The 16,737-nt window shown below is 37.5% G+C and overlaps 1 protein-coding gene across 1 annotated transcript in view; it reads left to right on the forward strand.

Annotated features, from left to right (window-relative positions):
• Positions 1 to 16,737, forward strand: part of PTPRM (protein tyrosine phosphatase, receptor type, M) — a 331,529-nt gene that overhangs the window by 9,169 nt on the left and 305,623 nt on the right. Inside the window, exons 2-3 of the mRNA XM_010006866.1 lie at positions 867 to 945; positions 3,931 to 4,046. Of these exons, the coding sequence (XP_010005168.1) occupies positions 867 to 945; positions 3,931 to 4,046 (195 nt within the window). The remainder of the gene's footprint in view (positions 1 to 866; positions 946 to 3,930; positions 4,047 to 16,737) is intronic.

The following is a 16,737-nucleotide window of genomic DNA, read 5'->3' on the forward strand; positions in this document are numbered from 1 at the left end:
CCTGCTGAAGTAATTGCAGTAAAGGATATGGTATGTAGTAGTGTCCTTCTGCATCTGTTCCAAGGTCAAGTGCAGCATATGAGTGAAAAATAGTTTCTAGACTTTGTCTTCCTCAGTGTACTTCTGAGACTAGTTAGAAGAGACAATTAATTTCCCAAGCAAAAAAATTTCCCAAGCATTAAAAAAAATAAAATTAATTGCAAGCTAGATTTGAGCTTGAACTTCTGGAACTGGCTTGGAAATATACCTGGCTTTTTTTTTTTTTTTTCCACATAAACATTCTTGGGATGTTCAAAGCTAAGGCTGCTGAAGTTTGGAGAGGTTTACTTTTGAGTGTACTTATTTCAAACTACAATAATGGTCCATTTATTTTGTGACCTATTTATAGCCATTAAACAAACCATGGCAAATGAATCTGCTTTACTTAATTCACTACATCTGGTTGAAGATTAAGAGCAAGGAAAATGCATTCATAAAAATAGGTGTGCTTGTGTCTGATACTGTGCAAATCTCTGTATTCTGCAGAACTGTCATTTAAAAAATCAAAGTAGGAGTTTATTCTGCAAGACAAAGTATTGAACATAAGATTATTATTAGGTAACTACTTTGTCAGACCAAACATTGGGGGGACTTGGTTATTTCATTTGTAAATCTCCAAATATAATATAAACATGAAAACATAAGATTATGTTCTGGTTCATTCTAATGATAAGAACGACATATTTTGAGGCTTCTCCTGTCATATTTCATTTTTTAAGTGTTCTCCTCAACATGTTAGAAAAGTTTATGTATTTTTCCATAGCATAGTATTTTTGTATTCTCTGTGTGACCAAGCTGCTAACTTAAATTCTCTTTTTGCTCCTCAGGTTGTTTTTGAAGTGGTCACTTCAGGTCACCCGGGATACGTGGCTATTGATGAAGTGAAAGTTTTAGGACATCCATGCAGTAAGTACTTATCTGGTATTTTAAAGTCAGCCCTCTAAAATCTATGTGTCACTATGCATCAATAAATGTGAAGCAAAAGATATGGAAAATGTCAGAAAACAATGTCACTGCTATAAATACAAGCTAAATATGTGCAAAGTGTCGCTACCATTTGAGCACTTGCTCCTTACTGGCTTAAAAAATATCTCTTATATGCACCTGGTGTACAGCTCTTGCCATAAGCCCAAGAGCCTAACTAGGCCATCTAATGACTCCTTCAGAACAAAAGTCATGAAGATTTGTTGACCAGTGTTCCATTACTGTCAAAAAATTCAGTGCAGCCACAAGCTGAGGCATTAGTAAGAGCAGATGTACAACACAAGAGCTGAATATATATCATTATTTTTTCCAAGGCTTTGAAGGAAGAAAACTCAGCTGGCTGAGGGTTGAGGCTTTGCTAAGCCAGGTTATTGATGGTACTTCTGCAGGTATTACTTTGGATTCATGGCTCAATTTCTGCACTGTTTCTACTTGGTTATGTTTCAGATATTTTTCCTTATCCCATTATTATGGATATATAATAAACGATCCTAATTTCTATTAAAGTGGATGTCGAAACAAAACCTTGTAAATTAAAGCTTTAATGTCATAATCCAGATGTAATTGGACAGACTACTTAAATACACATTTTTTTCCTCATATTTGGTATTTGTTAAATAAGGTGTATTAAGATCATAAATGGAATTGTAGGTTGTAATCTTATCAACAAATGACTGAATGAGGAAAAAGACACCAATTTCTGTCTAATTGTTCATCTTCTTATATCATAGTGTACTTCTGTGCATTCTTTGTGACTTGTAAGAGCTATGATTGAAAATAAAAAGTGGTTTTCAGTTGGTACAGAACACCTCATAAAAATCATTTTAGTGTTAGAGGCAAGAAGACAGACATTTCTTCAAATATAGAGACAGTCATGCAGAATCAGCAGCTGTTATTTTCAAATCACTTAGTTCTAATAAACATAGCAGGCTTTCATGTTGTTAGGCAGTGTTTGTGCTTCTGCATTTTTAATTTATAGCTTTGGTTCAGGTAGGATAATTCTAAAGCAGCCTTTTATCAGCTTAATAGTTTTTCCTATACAGATTTTGAGAGGTTTGATCTGTGCATTTGTACCAATCAATTCTCAAAACCTGGAAGTAGCTCTTGTTAATGTGGAGACAAAGTTATGCCCCATAGTGTGCAGAGTTTTAACATGACAGTGTTGAAATGCAGAAGCGTTAATGAAAAGTTCTTTGATGAAGTAATGAAAACGCGAGAAATGAAGACATCAAACCAGTTACATTTTTTACAAGAAAACTGAAAAAGTGTGAAAAACGGAATAGAACTACTGTGTGTCTAAAGCTTTACCAGACTCAATGCTATTCTTTCTATATGATGCCAGAAAAAATGCTTCTGAAATTATTAACCAAAATGGAAAAAATATTTCCTAGGCAGTTGTTGGGGTAGTATGGAGAAGGACCAAGCAGAAGGCAAATTGTAAGCATGTAGGACTGAAAGGGATGGTTTGTGCTGGTTGGGGTTTTTCTTGTGCGTGTATTTGTTTGTTTTTAGAACTTAATGCTCCTGTCCACTTAGGCTGTGCCCAGTAATCTGGAAAGCTGGTTTTCTAGAGTTTAAGAAGTGGGATAAACACAGATGTGGAAAAAAAGTGGCTGAGAAATGGGGACCTTATTGAAGAATTTCCCTGGATAGTCAGATGTTAATAGTTTGACAGGCAAAGAGCGAACTGACTTTGGTCTAAAGCCCTTCTGTCCTAATGGGAACGTGTTTAAGAAAAAAAAAAAAAAGAGAGAAAGAAAAAAGAAAAAGCAGTATGCTTAATACATTTTCCATAAGATTGTTAAAACATTTTGTTCCATAGCTAGATATTAATTTGGGCTATTTATTCCATCTTCTTCTACTTCCTTCCCTTGGATATTAAGCAACTTTTCTTGAATTCTGCTAGCTCTTCTTTTGTAAATTCCTGAAACTGGCAATTTCTCCTACTTACGCTGTCTTTTAAAAGGATGCCATGAACACTTTAAATGGTCGTGGTGCTCTACTAGGAAGTGTATTCCTAATTTGCCAGTTCATTGCTAGTACTAACATTTCTATGTCTAAAAGCAATGTTCAGAGCCTGGCTAATCTGCTAGTATAGATAGTGCAAAAAAGTGCCCTTACCTGCAGTAGGATTTGAATGATTGGAGAATACTGCCTTTTCAAGGATAAGTTTCTGTATCAAATTTCTGTGGCTTTCTGTGTCACATGGTTGACTCTTTCCAGTAAACCAAAAATGCACATGTTATTTTTCCTCCTTCAGTAAACATAGTTTTGTTTAGAATATCTATTTAATTTGTTAGGTTATTTGTAGCTGTATTGCTTTAAGTTTTACTGGGAGTGTTTCCTCTTTCAAAATGAAAAAAAATAGTGGTATGAAGAATGCGTTATTTTGGGGTTTTTTCTGCAGTGTTGCTGAAAATATTTGCATTTAAATAATACAGCTGTAGTTGATGAGAAGTGTTATGTCAGTATTTTATCTATTTGCTGTGCTACATGCACAACAAAGATGCCAAAGCATCTCCTCTGTACGTAGGCACTGTGCCTGGTTAAAAAAAAAATAATTTTCCTTGACAACATCACTCAACTTCTTACTGCCTTGTCTAGTTGGTAGTGTAAGTATCCAATAGATTTTTTTTTCAAAATGTAATTAGTTTTCAATATAATCTTTATCAATAGAGTGTTATTGAGAGAGGGATGCTGAGCTAAGATAATTTACACAGTAGAAACAATTAAATGGCACCCTTCTCCCCAGCTTTTTCCAAGATACGGAAGTAACCCAACATAAAATCTAATGTGTAGTCAGTGATTTTAACTTTTTAAAACAGGGCTATTTAATTTGCTCGGAGTATTATTCATAGCCACTACTTTCATGATGCATAACTTCAATATTTTATCATCTTCCAACAGCAAAAACTCCCCATTTCTTGCGTCTTCAGAGCGTGGAAGTCAATGCAGGACAATTTGCTACTTTTCAATGCACTGCCAATGGTGGAACAGACTCAGGTGACAGACTCTGGTTACAGGTAATTTCTTTCCTAATCCACTGGGATCTGGGGGGAGAGGAGTTCATCACCCTGAAAGGAATGTAAAACATGAAAAATGATAGGGCTGTCTGTTTCATCAATATTGGATTATATGGCACGTTTGAACAGCTGCATAGTAGGTGTTCTGTTGTAGAAAACGATACCAGAAGATTTTCCTCCCTTGTTTCAGTGGGATGCCTTATTAAAAATAAAGATACTGCTTTTGTTACATATGTCGATCATGAGTAAAGGCTAAATCCCCAAGGAAGAGCACATGACTTTCTCACAATGTCTGTGCTGTCTCTCTTGGCTTACCTCTATCTTTATTAACTATTTTCAGCTAAAATGGCATTCTTACTTTTAAGTTTGGAGAGTATCAGTAGGACAGTAAAATTTAACCTTCTGTATTGTAGAGCCAAACAATCTTACCTGTCCATATTTTGTACTTATTGAGTAATGGAGCTTCCAGATAGGCAAATACTAATTTAAAGACTGTGTCTCCTTATCCATATGTGTAACCTTGTATCAAAAACATACGTCTTAGTAGACCTCTTTTAGTAAAGGGATTCAAGTTTAACTGCTGTCTTCCTGCCATGGTTTCAGAGTTCTCTGCAAGTCTGTTCTCTTACTGCAAACAATTCTCTGTTTTTCTTATTTAAACCATTTCAGGCTTTTAATAGAATTTTCCTTTCACCCTGTACTTGGTGCAAAATTTCACCAAGCATTTCGGAAATGATGCATTTAAGTGTGACAGGTTAAACAGCTGAGTAGTTGTAAGACAAGTAGCACAAAAACAAATAAGTAAAACCACTTGAAAAGTAACAACCCATATTTACCTGTATATGAATGATGAGCTGTTAGGTCAATCCAGAAGGAGCCTGATCAAATACAGGAGAAATATCCTCTGTTTTTATTTTGGTTTGCATGGATATTTTCTACTTCTTTGCTGATACAAGGCTGGTATTTCTCTAACACGCCAGCCCTTTAAAGCCAGTATTGCAGCGTTGAATTTATGGAATTAGATTCCTCTATTTCCTAAGTCACTAAGATTTTTTGAAACAATGTTTCCAGTCATGAAAAGAGTTTAGCACATATGGGAAAGCAATGGGTTGCTTCTTCATCAATGATAACCTTTCTAGAACCTTTGAACTTTTGCATAATGCTCCTTTGTAAAATTGAAGGTAGAATTCAATATAGGGAAATCCTGACTCCATTCACTTTTTCCATAGATTTCAGGACAATATAATTTCAGCTTTAACTTATTTGCAGGCAATTTAGGACACACATTCTTTGCAAGGATGGAAGGTACATTATTTTAGAAATTAACTATCTTTCCAGATTTTATGTGATATAGACTCATTCTTCTTAACAGCAGTAGTGATTCCAAAATATCTTTGCTGAGCTTAATTGATTCCTTGTTTATACGTGATGATGAATTTTTTTTTCCTTGTATGAAGGGTAAGAAAATAGTGACAGATTGACTTGTTGAGGAATTTCATCTTTCTGCAGGTCCACTGTTTATTTATCCTGTCCTTACAACTACCTTAACCTCTGGTAATCAGTCCAAGGTTGTGCAAATTCTAGGTGTGTTTTTGTATAAGAAAATTTTAAAAGCTGACAAGATCTCCTGGATTTATTTTTATACTTGTTTGCCAGTTTCCACAGATGTCTGCTGCAACTTCCAGTAAGACTGATATGACAGCTCTGTGTGGTGGAATGCTGCAAGTAAAAGCTATAAGCTACAGTTCCCAATAGGATTAGCTGTATTTTAGTGTACTAGGTCACTACTGAGTAGCAGACTTTGCAGTTGTCCATCTATCTACTGAGAGCATCTGTTTTCATGGTGGGATACTGAGGAATTTTGTATATGCCTGCTTGTAACATCTTGTGACTCTGCCACAGGGCCATATGTACAATGCAGCAATCTGTAATAGCCACCAGAAAACACTGCATCTTCCATGTCATATGACTGGTTAAATGGACATGAAAGATCCTTTCATTCCCGCTAACAGTAGAACCAATATTCAACTACAAAACATCTTAATTAAAGACATTCTTACCTACACAAGAGCCAGAATGAAATGAGCACCATTTTCTGAAGACATTTATGCTAGCCCTCAGGTAACAGGGATTCAGGTTTTACTGGTGCTACAAACGGGTCACGCAATCCCTCTGATATGCCTAGTTTGTCCACCACTAATATTAAACCCTTTCTACCATCTTTTTGACAGTTTATTTCTTTAAATTTATAAAACCTTAAGGGCAAACCATAGTGAATAAATACATACAGTTCTGTACCACATAATTACCGTTTTCTTTGCTTAGTCTGGAAGTACTTGAGGAAAAGATGTCAGCCATTTTTTTTAGTAGTAAGATAATGAAGCTGTATTTTATGTTAAAATTGAAAAATATAAATATGCAGAAACTTAATAACAGAAACTGGTGGAACTGTTAATGAAAACTATACAATAAGGCCTAAATAAGATGTTATTTTGAATATATATTAAAAAAAATAGGTTGGGTTTATTCAGTAGGTGCTTTTGTGTATTACAGGCATGAGGGGCATCATTTTTCCACTTGTTCATAAATAGCAAAGTCTTCTGATACTGACCAAACCACCTTGTGCATACCAAATTGTCTTGAGTCCATTGACTTGAGAAGAGTTTTAATGACATCAATCAATTAAAGATTTTACCAAGACTAAATGCATCCTGATGCATTTGCATCCTGATTTGATGTTTCTGTAGATAACCTGGTGTCCTGGTTTGAGCCAGGATGAAGCCTGCCTTTATTGTTAGAAGAATAATTAGTGCCCCATAGGAAGGGGCACTATCTGTTACTGAATAGATGAAAGTTAAATGTTTTGGGTTTGTTTTTTTGTTTGTTGTTCGTTCTTTGTTTTTTGTTTGTTTTGGTTTTTTTTCATTCTGGTAGCCATTTAATATTCTTTCCAGGTACTGCTATGTTAATTTATTTCTGTCCCCTTCTCCATTCCAGTATATATTTAGTGCCTTTCCTGCAGTTGATACTGTATATTTTCTATTAGTTGTCATTAATCAGTTATAATTGCTTTTCATTAATTGCATAGTAATCACACTTTATGGCAGAAAGGGTTATATCAACAGCAGAATATAGGAGGGTTTTGACCTGTGTCATGTTTGTGTTACCCAGTATCTGACAAGCTATGATCTTTGATGATGAAAACTTTTCCTTCATTGTTGGCCTCAAATATGAATCGTCTGATGCCCTCTAATACACTTTAGCTTATGTTTTGGCCAGCCTTGGAGAACTGTGCTGTTGACTTTTACAGACATGGTAAGGACTGAAGTATTCTTTCAAATTTGCATGTATTTTGTTGGGAGACTTTAAGTTCTTTGAGGAGAAATTGAAGAGTATCACCTGTATGGATGGCCTGACCATTCTTACCATTTTCCTTACCTTAGGCTAACAAATACAAAGAACAAAACAAAATGAAAGCCATATTTATGTTTAGCTAAAAGAAAAAAATGTGCATATTAACAAGTTCACAGACCATTCAAAGTTGGGAGGAGTGGCTGATGCACCAGCGATTTGGGCTGCCATTCAGAAGAGACTTTGACAGGCTGGACAAATGGGCAGAGAGGAACCTCATTAAATTCATTAAAGGAATGTGCAAAGTCCTGCCCCAGTTAAGGAATAATCCTGTGCAGCACAGGCCTGAAGGTAGCTTTGAAAAGAACCTGGTGATCATAGTGGACAAGTTGAGCATGAGCTAGCCATGTGCCCTTGAAGCAATGAAGACTAGCAGCCTCCTGGGCTGTATTAGGAGGAGTGTTGCCAGCAGGTCGAAGCAGATGATCCTTCTCAGCTCAGCAGTGGGGAGACTGGAGTGCTGGGTCCAGGTCTGGGCTCCCCAGTACAAAAAAGATACGGACACATTGCAGGAGGGTTAAGGGACCGGAGGATCTGACATACAAGGACAGAGCTGAGACTGTTTAGTCTGTACAAGGGAAGGATCAGGGGAGATCTTGAAAGGAGTAGAGAGGACAGAGCCAGACTCGTCTCAGTGGTGTCTGGTGGCAGGAAAAGAGGCAATGGGCACAAGCTGAAATACAGAAAATTCTTTTGTGTGAGGGTGGTGAGACACTGAAATAGGTTGTCCAGGGAGGTTGTGGATGCCCTCTCCTTGGAAGTTTTCAAGGGCAGGTTGGATGGGGTTTTGAGCAACCTGGTCTAGTGTGAGGTGTCCCTGCCCATGGCAGGGGGTCTGGAACTACATGATCTTTAAGGTCGCTTTCAACCCAAACCATTCTGTGACTCTTTGATTGTGTGATTCTGTATTCTAGCCTTACACTACTTGTTTGAAAGCTGCCACTGTAATAGTGGAGGCAAAAAAGAGCCCAATGTTCTGCTCAGAAACACTGTAGAAGCCTGGACACCAAAGGTGCTCTGCAAGGGTGAGCCTCCCAGTGCACCCTGACTGCTCTGCCCAAGGGTCAGATGTTGGTAACCATGAAGAAATGTCAGCATGTTTTGTTATTAATACTATAAAAATGCAGGTAAGGATAAATGGAAGAATAAACTTCACTCCTATCCTTATGAACCAGCTCCACAATTCCTAAGTGATGTGGAAGCTTAAAATGTTATACAAAATAGCTGATGTCTGGTGAAAATACCTGACAGGATAGCTGTGAAGTTTTCCATGATGTCAGTAATCAAAATCAGAAACTTCATATGAGTGAGCACCACAGATCACATTGGTAGTGTTATCAAAAAAGAAACAAAAAACTTTATTAGTTGTGAGCAAAATCTGTGAATGAGTTCAAGAAAACTAAGCAGCCCTTGATACAGTAGGAGGACAAGTCCTGTAGATAGAAGGGAGAGAGATGTATATCTCTGTAGTGCTGAGGGTCATCAGTCAGGTTGCAAGGAGTGATAATGGGTGGTGTTCTCCAAAGGCCTTCCTTCAGCATCAGTCTGGCAGTGGTGAATGCTGCTAAGTCAAGAATACACTTGTGACACTAAAATAATGTAATTTCCAACTAGTATACCAACTGTTCCTGCTGAGTCTGAAAACTTTCAATATTGGTATTAAACCTTTTGTCTTGAAAAAAGCTATTTATCACCAAAAAAATGGAACTCTTAATCTCCTGTCTCTTTGGCAATCCCCTGTGAGTATACAAGGTTTTGAGAAGAAAGTAAATTTGAAAGATTCATAAGCCATAGAAGTTTTGCTTCTAGATGTACTCTGGAAACTCTATGAATTCCATGAGGACCTTTGCACAACAGCGCAAAACCTTAGGACAGGTGGAACCAGCTTGGCAATGTTTGTGAGTAACCTGAAAAATTAGTAGAATTTGATCCTTCTGATTTGCTGAAGATTCCCTCTTTCACCTTTTAGCTATTGAGAGTCAGAAGTGCTACCTAAGAGAGTTGTTATTATTTTTATTTAACATGAATCATAGAATCATAGAACTATTCAGGTTGGAAAAGACCCTTGAGATCACTGAGTCCAACCATCATCTCTACTCTATAAAGTTCTCCCTAAACCACATCCACCAAGACCACATCCAAACAACCCTTAAACACATCTAGAGATGGTGACTCAACCACCTCCCTGGGCAACTTATTCCAGTGTCTAGCCACTCTTTCTGTGAATTTTTTTTTTCCTAATGTCCAGTCTAAACGTCCCCTGTTGCAGCTTGAAGCCATTCCCTCTTGTTTCGTTGCTAATTACCTGTGAGGAGAGACCAGCACCAACCTCTCTACAATGACCTTTCAGGTAGTTGTAGAGACTGATGAGGTCTCCCTTCAGCCTCCTCTTTCCCAAACTAAACATTCCCAGCTCCTTCAAGTGTTCTTCCTAAGATTTATTCTCTAGGCCCTTCACCAGCTGCGTTGCCCTCCTCTGTACTAGCTCTAGCACCTCAATATCTCTCTTGAATTGAGGTGCCCAAAACTGGACACAGTACTCCAGGTGTGGCCTCACCAATGCTGAGGACAGGAGGGCAATCACCTCCCTACTTCTGCTGGTCACACTATTCCTAATACAGGCCAGGATGCCATTAGCATTGGCTTTCTTGACCACCTGTTGTTAACATTAAGCCAACAATCCAATCTATCCAGGTCTCTCTGTAGAGCCTCCCTATCCTCATGCAGATCAACACTCCCATCTAACTTGGTGTCATCTGCAAACTTGCTAATGATACTTTCTATGTCCTTATCGAGATAATCAATAAAGATGTTAAACACAAACGGTCCCAACACTGAGCCCTGAGGAACACCACCTGTGACTGGCTGCCAACTGGATTTGACTCCATTGACCACCACTCTTTGGGCCTGACTGTCCAGCCAGTGCTCGATGCAACAGATCGTATGCTCATCCAGGCCATGAGCAGCCAGTTTTTTTAGGAGACCTCTATGGGGAACTGTGTCAAATGCTTTTTGGAGGTCCAGATAGACAATATCCACAGCCTTTCCCTCGTCCAATAGTCGGGTCATCAGCTTATAAAAGGTGATCAGGTTCGTCAGACAGGACCTGCCTTTCATAAACCCATGCTGACTAGGCCTGATCCCCTGGTTATCCTCTACATGTCTTCTAATAACACTCAAGATGATCTGCTCCGTGACCTTCCCTGGTACTGAGTTCAGACTGAGAGGTCTGTAGTTTCCCAGATCCTCCTTTCTGCCTTTCTTATAGATGGGTGTAACATTTGCTACCCTCCAGTCCACTTGGGACCTCCCCTGTTAGCCAGGACTTCAAGTAAATAAATTATTCTGGACTGTTAAATAATACAGTACGTGGTGATTAGCAAACCTGAGATAATGGTACAGTTGACCTGCAGCACAATAAGCTAGTTAAACTCAGCTTGCTTTTAAAGAGTATGTGCTTGTTTCTGGACTCTGAAGACAGCCTTGTTATGAAGCAGCAGTAGAATCAGTTAGGGACACATATGAGTTAGGCAACTGATGAAATAAATTCAATAAACTTTCTGTGCAATGCTCTTGGACCTTTGAGAGATAGAAACGGTGAGCTGTGCAATGAATACTCTAGTTAAAATGTACAAACTTACTGCTGGGAGGTATTGTGTTCAAATTGGAGTTGAGTGAAGGCTTCTTTTATAAGATCGAGGGCTGCTGAAGCTGTTCTGAGGCAAGGAGATCCAAAGATTAGATTAAATGAAATTAAACCCAAAGGGAAGATGGTAGGAAAGAAGCAGAGCATTGAACAATGTGTGTGTTGGGGGGTAGGAGCCGTTAAACGATATGACTGACTCAGTAATTAAGACTGAAACACCTCCAGCCAAACCCCTCTACGTGAGCTTTTCTGTTACATGAACCAATGTGTACCTAAGTTATTACTGGTTATTGCTTCTGAGGTTGTCTTTATTCACAAATTGCACTGTCACTGCTGAGGGGTTTACTATAACTTGCTTTAACCATGGGCATGTGGCTCTTCTTCCTATTCATTCCTCCCATTTAGAATCTAAGGGTCTTTTAGGGAGGCTTCTGCCTAACCCTGAACAAGGCATGGTTTTTCATCATTGGATATGTTTGTGCTTCCTCTTGGCTATTTCTTCCTTGCCTGCTTAAGGGAGTGGAACATCTCCCTTGTGAGGAAAGGCTGAGGGAGCTGGGTCTCTTTAGCTTGGAGAAAAGGAGACTGAGGGGCGACCTCATCAATGTTTACAAATATGTTAAGGGTGAGTGTCAGGATGATGGAGCCAGGCTTTTTTCAGTGATGTCCAGTGATAGGACAAGGGGTAACGGGTGCAAACTGGAGCATAGGAGGTTCCATGTAAACATCAGAAAAAGCTTCTTTCCTGTGAGAGTGACAGAGCACTGGAACAGGCTGCCTAGTGAGGTTGTGGAGTCTCCTTCACTGGAGACATTCAAAACCCGCCTGGACACGTTCCTGTGTGATGTGCTCTGGGTGATCCTGCTCTGGCAGGGGGGTTGGACTAGATGATCTTTTGACGTCCTTTCCAACCCCTAAGATTCTGTGATTCTGTGCTTTTAGGACTCAGTATCACTTACATTTTGCCTGCTGTTCCGGTTTATTACTTCAGAAGAGATTTCACTTGCAAGTTGGGCTTTCTTCATCTCAGGCTGCTTTCCTTCCCAACAAGATGACACTTTTCCAGTGAAGAGAATGTGGGACATGACCACACTGATTTTTAACTGTCCTGTTACGTACTTAAGTAGAAAAGGCAGATAAATGTATTTTGGTATTATTACACTTTGTTTCAGTATACCATTAGTATACCTCTCATTGACTGTGTGTGTGTACAGAAGAAAATTATGCTGATGATTTTGAGTTTCTCATTTTCTCCTCATCACTCTGCTCCTTCCCAGCCCCTCTGCAAACCTGACATCTGCAGAACTCCAAGCCAGATTATTTAAAATCCTGCAAATACTGTCGTCATTTTTTAGTGAGGTGTTCGTCCTAACTCTTGGAATTTTTAATACAAATCAAAGGATGATGAGACATACTTAGTGTTGCATATTTCAAAGAATTAAGATACAGTATTAGGCTGAAAGGCTTTATAAGTAGGTCTACGGGTTCAGCAAAATGCTTAGCAGATACATGGATCATTGCCATAATTTCTATCTAAAGTATAAACCTGTCTGTTAGAGAGAGATTTCCTAATGCTCTATTTTCTCCAGATGTTTCTGAAGCTGTAGTTCCCTACAAGTAATTTTGTATTCTATTGTGTGCTTTTAGAGAAGAATAGAAAGATTTGGAATTTTTACGTATCTTGGGAACACTGACAAATTGTTAGAGAATATTAATGCTTCTCAGTGGCCCTGGAATTTAATGTAAATAAAAAATAGATTGAACAGGCGTTGTTGTTTGTTTTGTTGTGGTTTTTTTTTCTTTTAAAATCTCAGTGTAGCAATTACAGATTTGCTGCTTTCAGAATGATACAAAACAATCTCAGTATCTAAGTATAGAGTAACTACTTTGGGTAAATTACACTTGGGTTTTAACGACTTCAGAAAATGCAATAATGTCTTTGTTTACTTTCTGTATGTTTAATTGTATCTTCAAAGAGATGTCATTGCTTAATTTTTGATAACGTGACTACTCGATATGTAATTTGAGTAATATTTTACAACTTTACCTGGCAGCTCCAGCCAGCATTTAGATGTAGTCACAATACACAGATATATGCAGAGCTATGTGATTTGAAGAGGCTCAGTTATCAAATGTTAAAATACTGGGAGCTGAAATCTTTCTTGAAAGGTAAATAACATTTTGCGTGAATGCCCCTTAGTTACACAAGCAGAGTGTGATTCTTGCTCACAGCAGAAGGATTCCAAATAGGAAAATAATAATCTTTTTCCAGCACAGCCTCATTATTTCAATGAAATACACTTGTTAAGTTAAACAGATGGAATAAATACAGGATAATCACAGGATCTGTGGTGGTTTTAATCTAGACTGACAAACAGTTGTCTTGGTTATGAAAGCAGCTCTAGAAATTCAGAGGTAAAGCCAATGGTCTTAATTATTGGAATGATATGAACTCTGCAAAGCAATTTAGTTGAGGTATTAATTACTATTTGATTTAAATTTTACAAATATTTCGAACAAAATTACTTCTGGCACTGCTGACGTTATTTGAGATCCCACTGGTATGAGTCTAATCACAATTTTATAAATGTGCATATTTGAAAGTGGGATAATGCAAACCCTTTCGTCTATTAAATGCATGAAAAGCTACTTAATCTACTTGTATGGACAGAGGGTGACTGACCAATGTTTTCTTTTAAGTCTCTTCTGGGAAAACTGTTTAAACATGCCTTGAGAATTGCAGTGGTAGTGCGGGATACAGCATCCCAGAACTTCAATCCCTTTGAATTACTTCTCCATTTCTGTTAGAAGTATTTCTGAAAAGCTTAATATATATCTTATTGCTGCTAAATTGCTGTTCATTTAGAAGACTTAGAGTTAGTTCATTGCCTAAAAGAGATTGTAAGTCTAATTTAAATAACCATCAGCTTATTTCTTTTCTTTCTATCTTACCTAAAATGAAAAATAACGTGCATTTTAGAGTGCTTTAAGCTGTCTCTGCATGCATTTAATATGCTGGTACTAGGAATACAGATTTTCAAGCTGTATATATCCTCAGGTTAAATTAAGATTTTTCTTTTAGAATATCCTTATACATTACATAACACATTGCTTAATAGAAAATCTATTCTTACAAGTGACTTACAAGTTGCATTTTTTCATTAGTCAGCTTAAATAACTTTTTTGAATATGTGTATTTCTTTTTTAAAAGCTTCCTCTGAGCATTTGAAGACATACGGGTTGCTCAGCAGCCAGTGGAACCTGGTATTTTCATTTTTGGATCTCAACATCTTGCATTCTTTGTTTTGTGGTGCAACTTCTTCTGCTCTAAGGTTAGATAGCACTGCCTCAGGGATGTAGCCTTTGCAGTCCAAGCAGGTCTAGCATTAGATGATTAAGGCATTTTCCTCTTTCCAAAGAACGAAGTGTCCTGCTCACACAGGTCTCTGAGTCCCAGAGACAGAAAGAGTCAGCAAGTTTAATCTGTAGTAAAGCCTCAGTCTTTCACATGGAAAAGCAGAGCTAAAGTAAAAAAGTAAGAAGAGCTGTCTTTATCTTTTAATTGTATTTCAAACAAACAAAACCCACCAATAAAACAGAAGGACACTACAATGTTGCTCTGGCAACCTGTTTTAATGGGTTTAAATATAAAGTTGCAACAATGTTGCATTGTAAATAATGAATTTTATACTGTTTTCTGGAATTGGATTAGAAAATTAGAGATATCTTTTTTGTGTGTGTTTATTTTTCAGGAAGATACGATATATTTGTGAAGATTCAGGTTTCCACATAAAATCTGATAGTTTGCCAACCTAACAGGAAATTTCAACATCTATTTTGAAATAAATGAGATTAAAGGTTTAAGTACTATAATTAGTAAAGCAGTAGATTGCAAATGTTCTCTTTGGAACTTGAATGTTGCATTCGTGAGTGCTAAAAACTTATTTTTGCAAACGCTACTAAAAATAATTCTCTGTTTAAAAATGGTAGCAGGATGTACTAATATGTTCCATAAGAAATGTTCATTTAATACAAGTTCTTTCTATTCATTCTAGATGAAATAGCTATTGACAATTGGCATGGAGAGCTTTTAATTTATCATAGAATATGTTAAATATGGAAAATAAAATATTGACATTCTCCTCCACATTTTGTGTAGTTTACTAACCTGTGAAAATGACCACTGTCATACCTTTGCATCTTCCTGACCATGCTGCACAAAAAATGAGAAAGAACAAACGTGAATCCCAAGTGAAGGAAGCAGAGCTGGCCATGTGGGGACAAACAGAAGCCATTCTGTATTCGTATATCAAATTATGAATGGCATTTTTTTCAGAATAAAAATAGCCTTTTGCTATTGTCAGTTGCTGAAAAAAGTTTGGGAGAGGTTGTAGGTGTGGGTTATTTGGAGGTTTTTGGTTGGGTTGGTTTTTTTTTACTGTACAGCTACTTCTTTTTTTTTTTTTTAACCTCTCCTTTCCAGTGCCTGTGGGTAGAACTTTTCTTACACTTGAGTTCATTACCTTCATTACATTCCTTTATGCTCAGGTTTAAGTCAATTAGACAGCTCTCCTACTCATTTACTGTTGTCCCAGAAGAGAAGGAAAACTTGTTCTCTTGAGCTGTATTTTTTTTTTTTCTTGTGGAAAGTAAAGCAATTATGTTTCTTGGTCTTTGTTCCAGGCACTGTCTCTTTCTTGAAAATATTTTTTCACAAAGACACTAAAGAATTTTTTTAATTTTTTTTTCTCCTTGGAGTTCTAGTAGGAAATATCATGCCAGTGATTTCTCTGGGACTGTTTCAGTTCTAACGTATAATTAGACACTCTAAACTTTGCCTCCCTAATTTCATAATGTTTTAAGAGAAGCCAATCAAGACAATCTTTATTAATAATAATCTCACATGTATTTTACAGATGTGTTATAATAGTGAAGGCTTTATATTCTGTAGCTCCTTCATGAAGTTTGAAGTCACTATTAATTACTTGTTTCACATCTGGCATTGCTGGGGGGTAAAAAGTCTCGTATCCTCTGTAGAGCCGAGCTGAGTTGCTTTAAAGGCTCATGTCACCTGTTCATTTTAGCAAAATGATGTCTGTGTCTGAAATGTACTTCTGCTTTTCTTTTTTGCAGTCAAAATGATTGACATGTGAGTGGAAAGCATGTGTTTACATGGCCATATATTCAATTATTTGATCAAATTAAGATTTCCTGCTGTAGAACAGCAGTTAAGACTTTTGAAATCAGGCAAAGTGTGTTAGTGTGTTTGAGAATAAGCAGAAGGTGAAAAAGATTACAGAACCCCAGTGAAATAATAATTTATCATAAATGCTGCAATGCATTGATCAGTTCCAGTTTTCATTATACATACACACAGAAAAAGCTGGCAAATATGTCCTATAGGACCAGGTATTTGAGCAGTTCCCTTTCAGGACTGCTGGAAGTTTATATGACAACCTAGGCCGTGTTGTTCAGTATTTCTACTTGCCATTGGGAGGTCTGATGTGGGAAGAGAAGGTCCTCTGTGTGGGGCCAGTGGGGACTGTGTGTGTATCATACCTTTCCATGGTCACCTCTATTGATGGGCTGCAGATAAAGGCAAAAATTATACTGCCTCATGGCATGGCCTATTCT

This window comes from Chaetura pelagica, unplaced genomic scaffold (genome assembly GCF_000747805.2).
Source record: "Chaetura pelagica isolate M959 unplaced genomic scaffold, ChaPel_1.0 scaffold109, whole genome shotgun sequence".
Lineage (NCBI taxonomy): Eukaryota > Metazoa > Chordata > Aves > Apodiformes > Apodidae > Chaetura > Chaetura pelagica.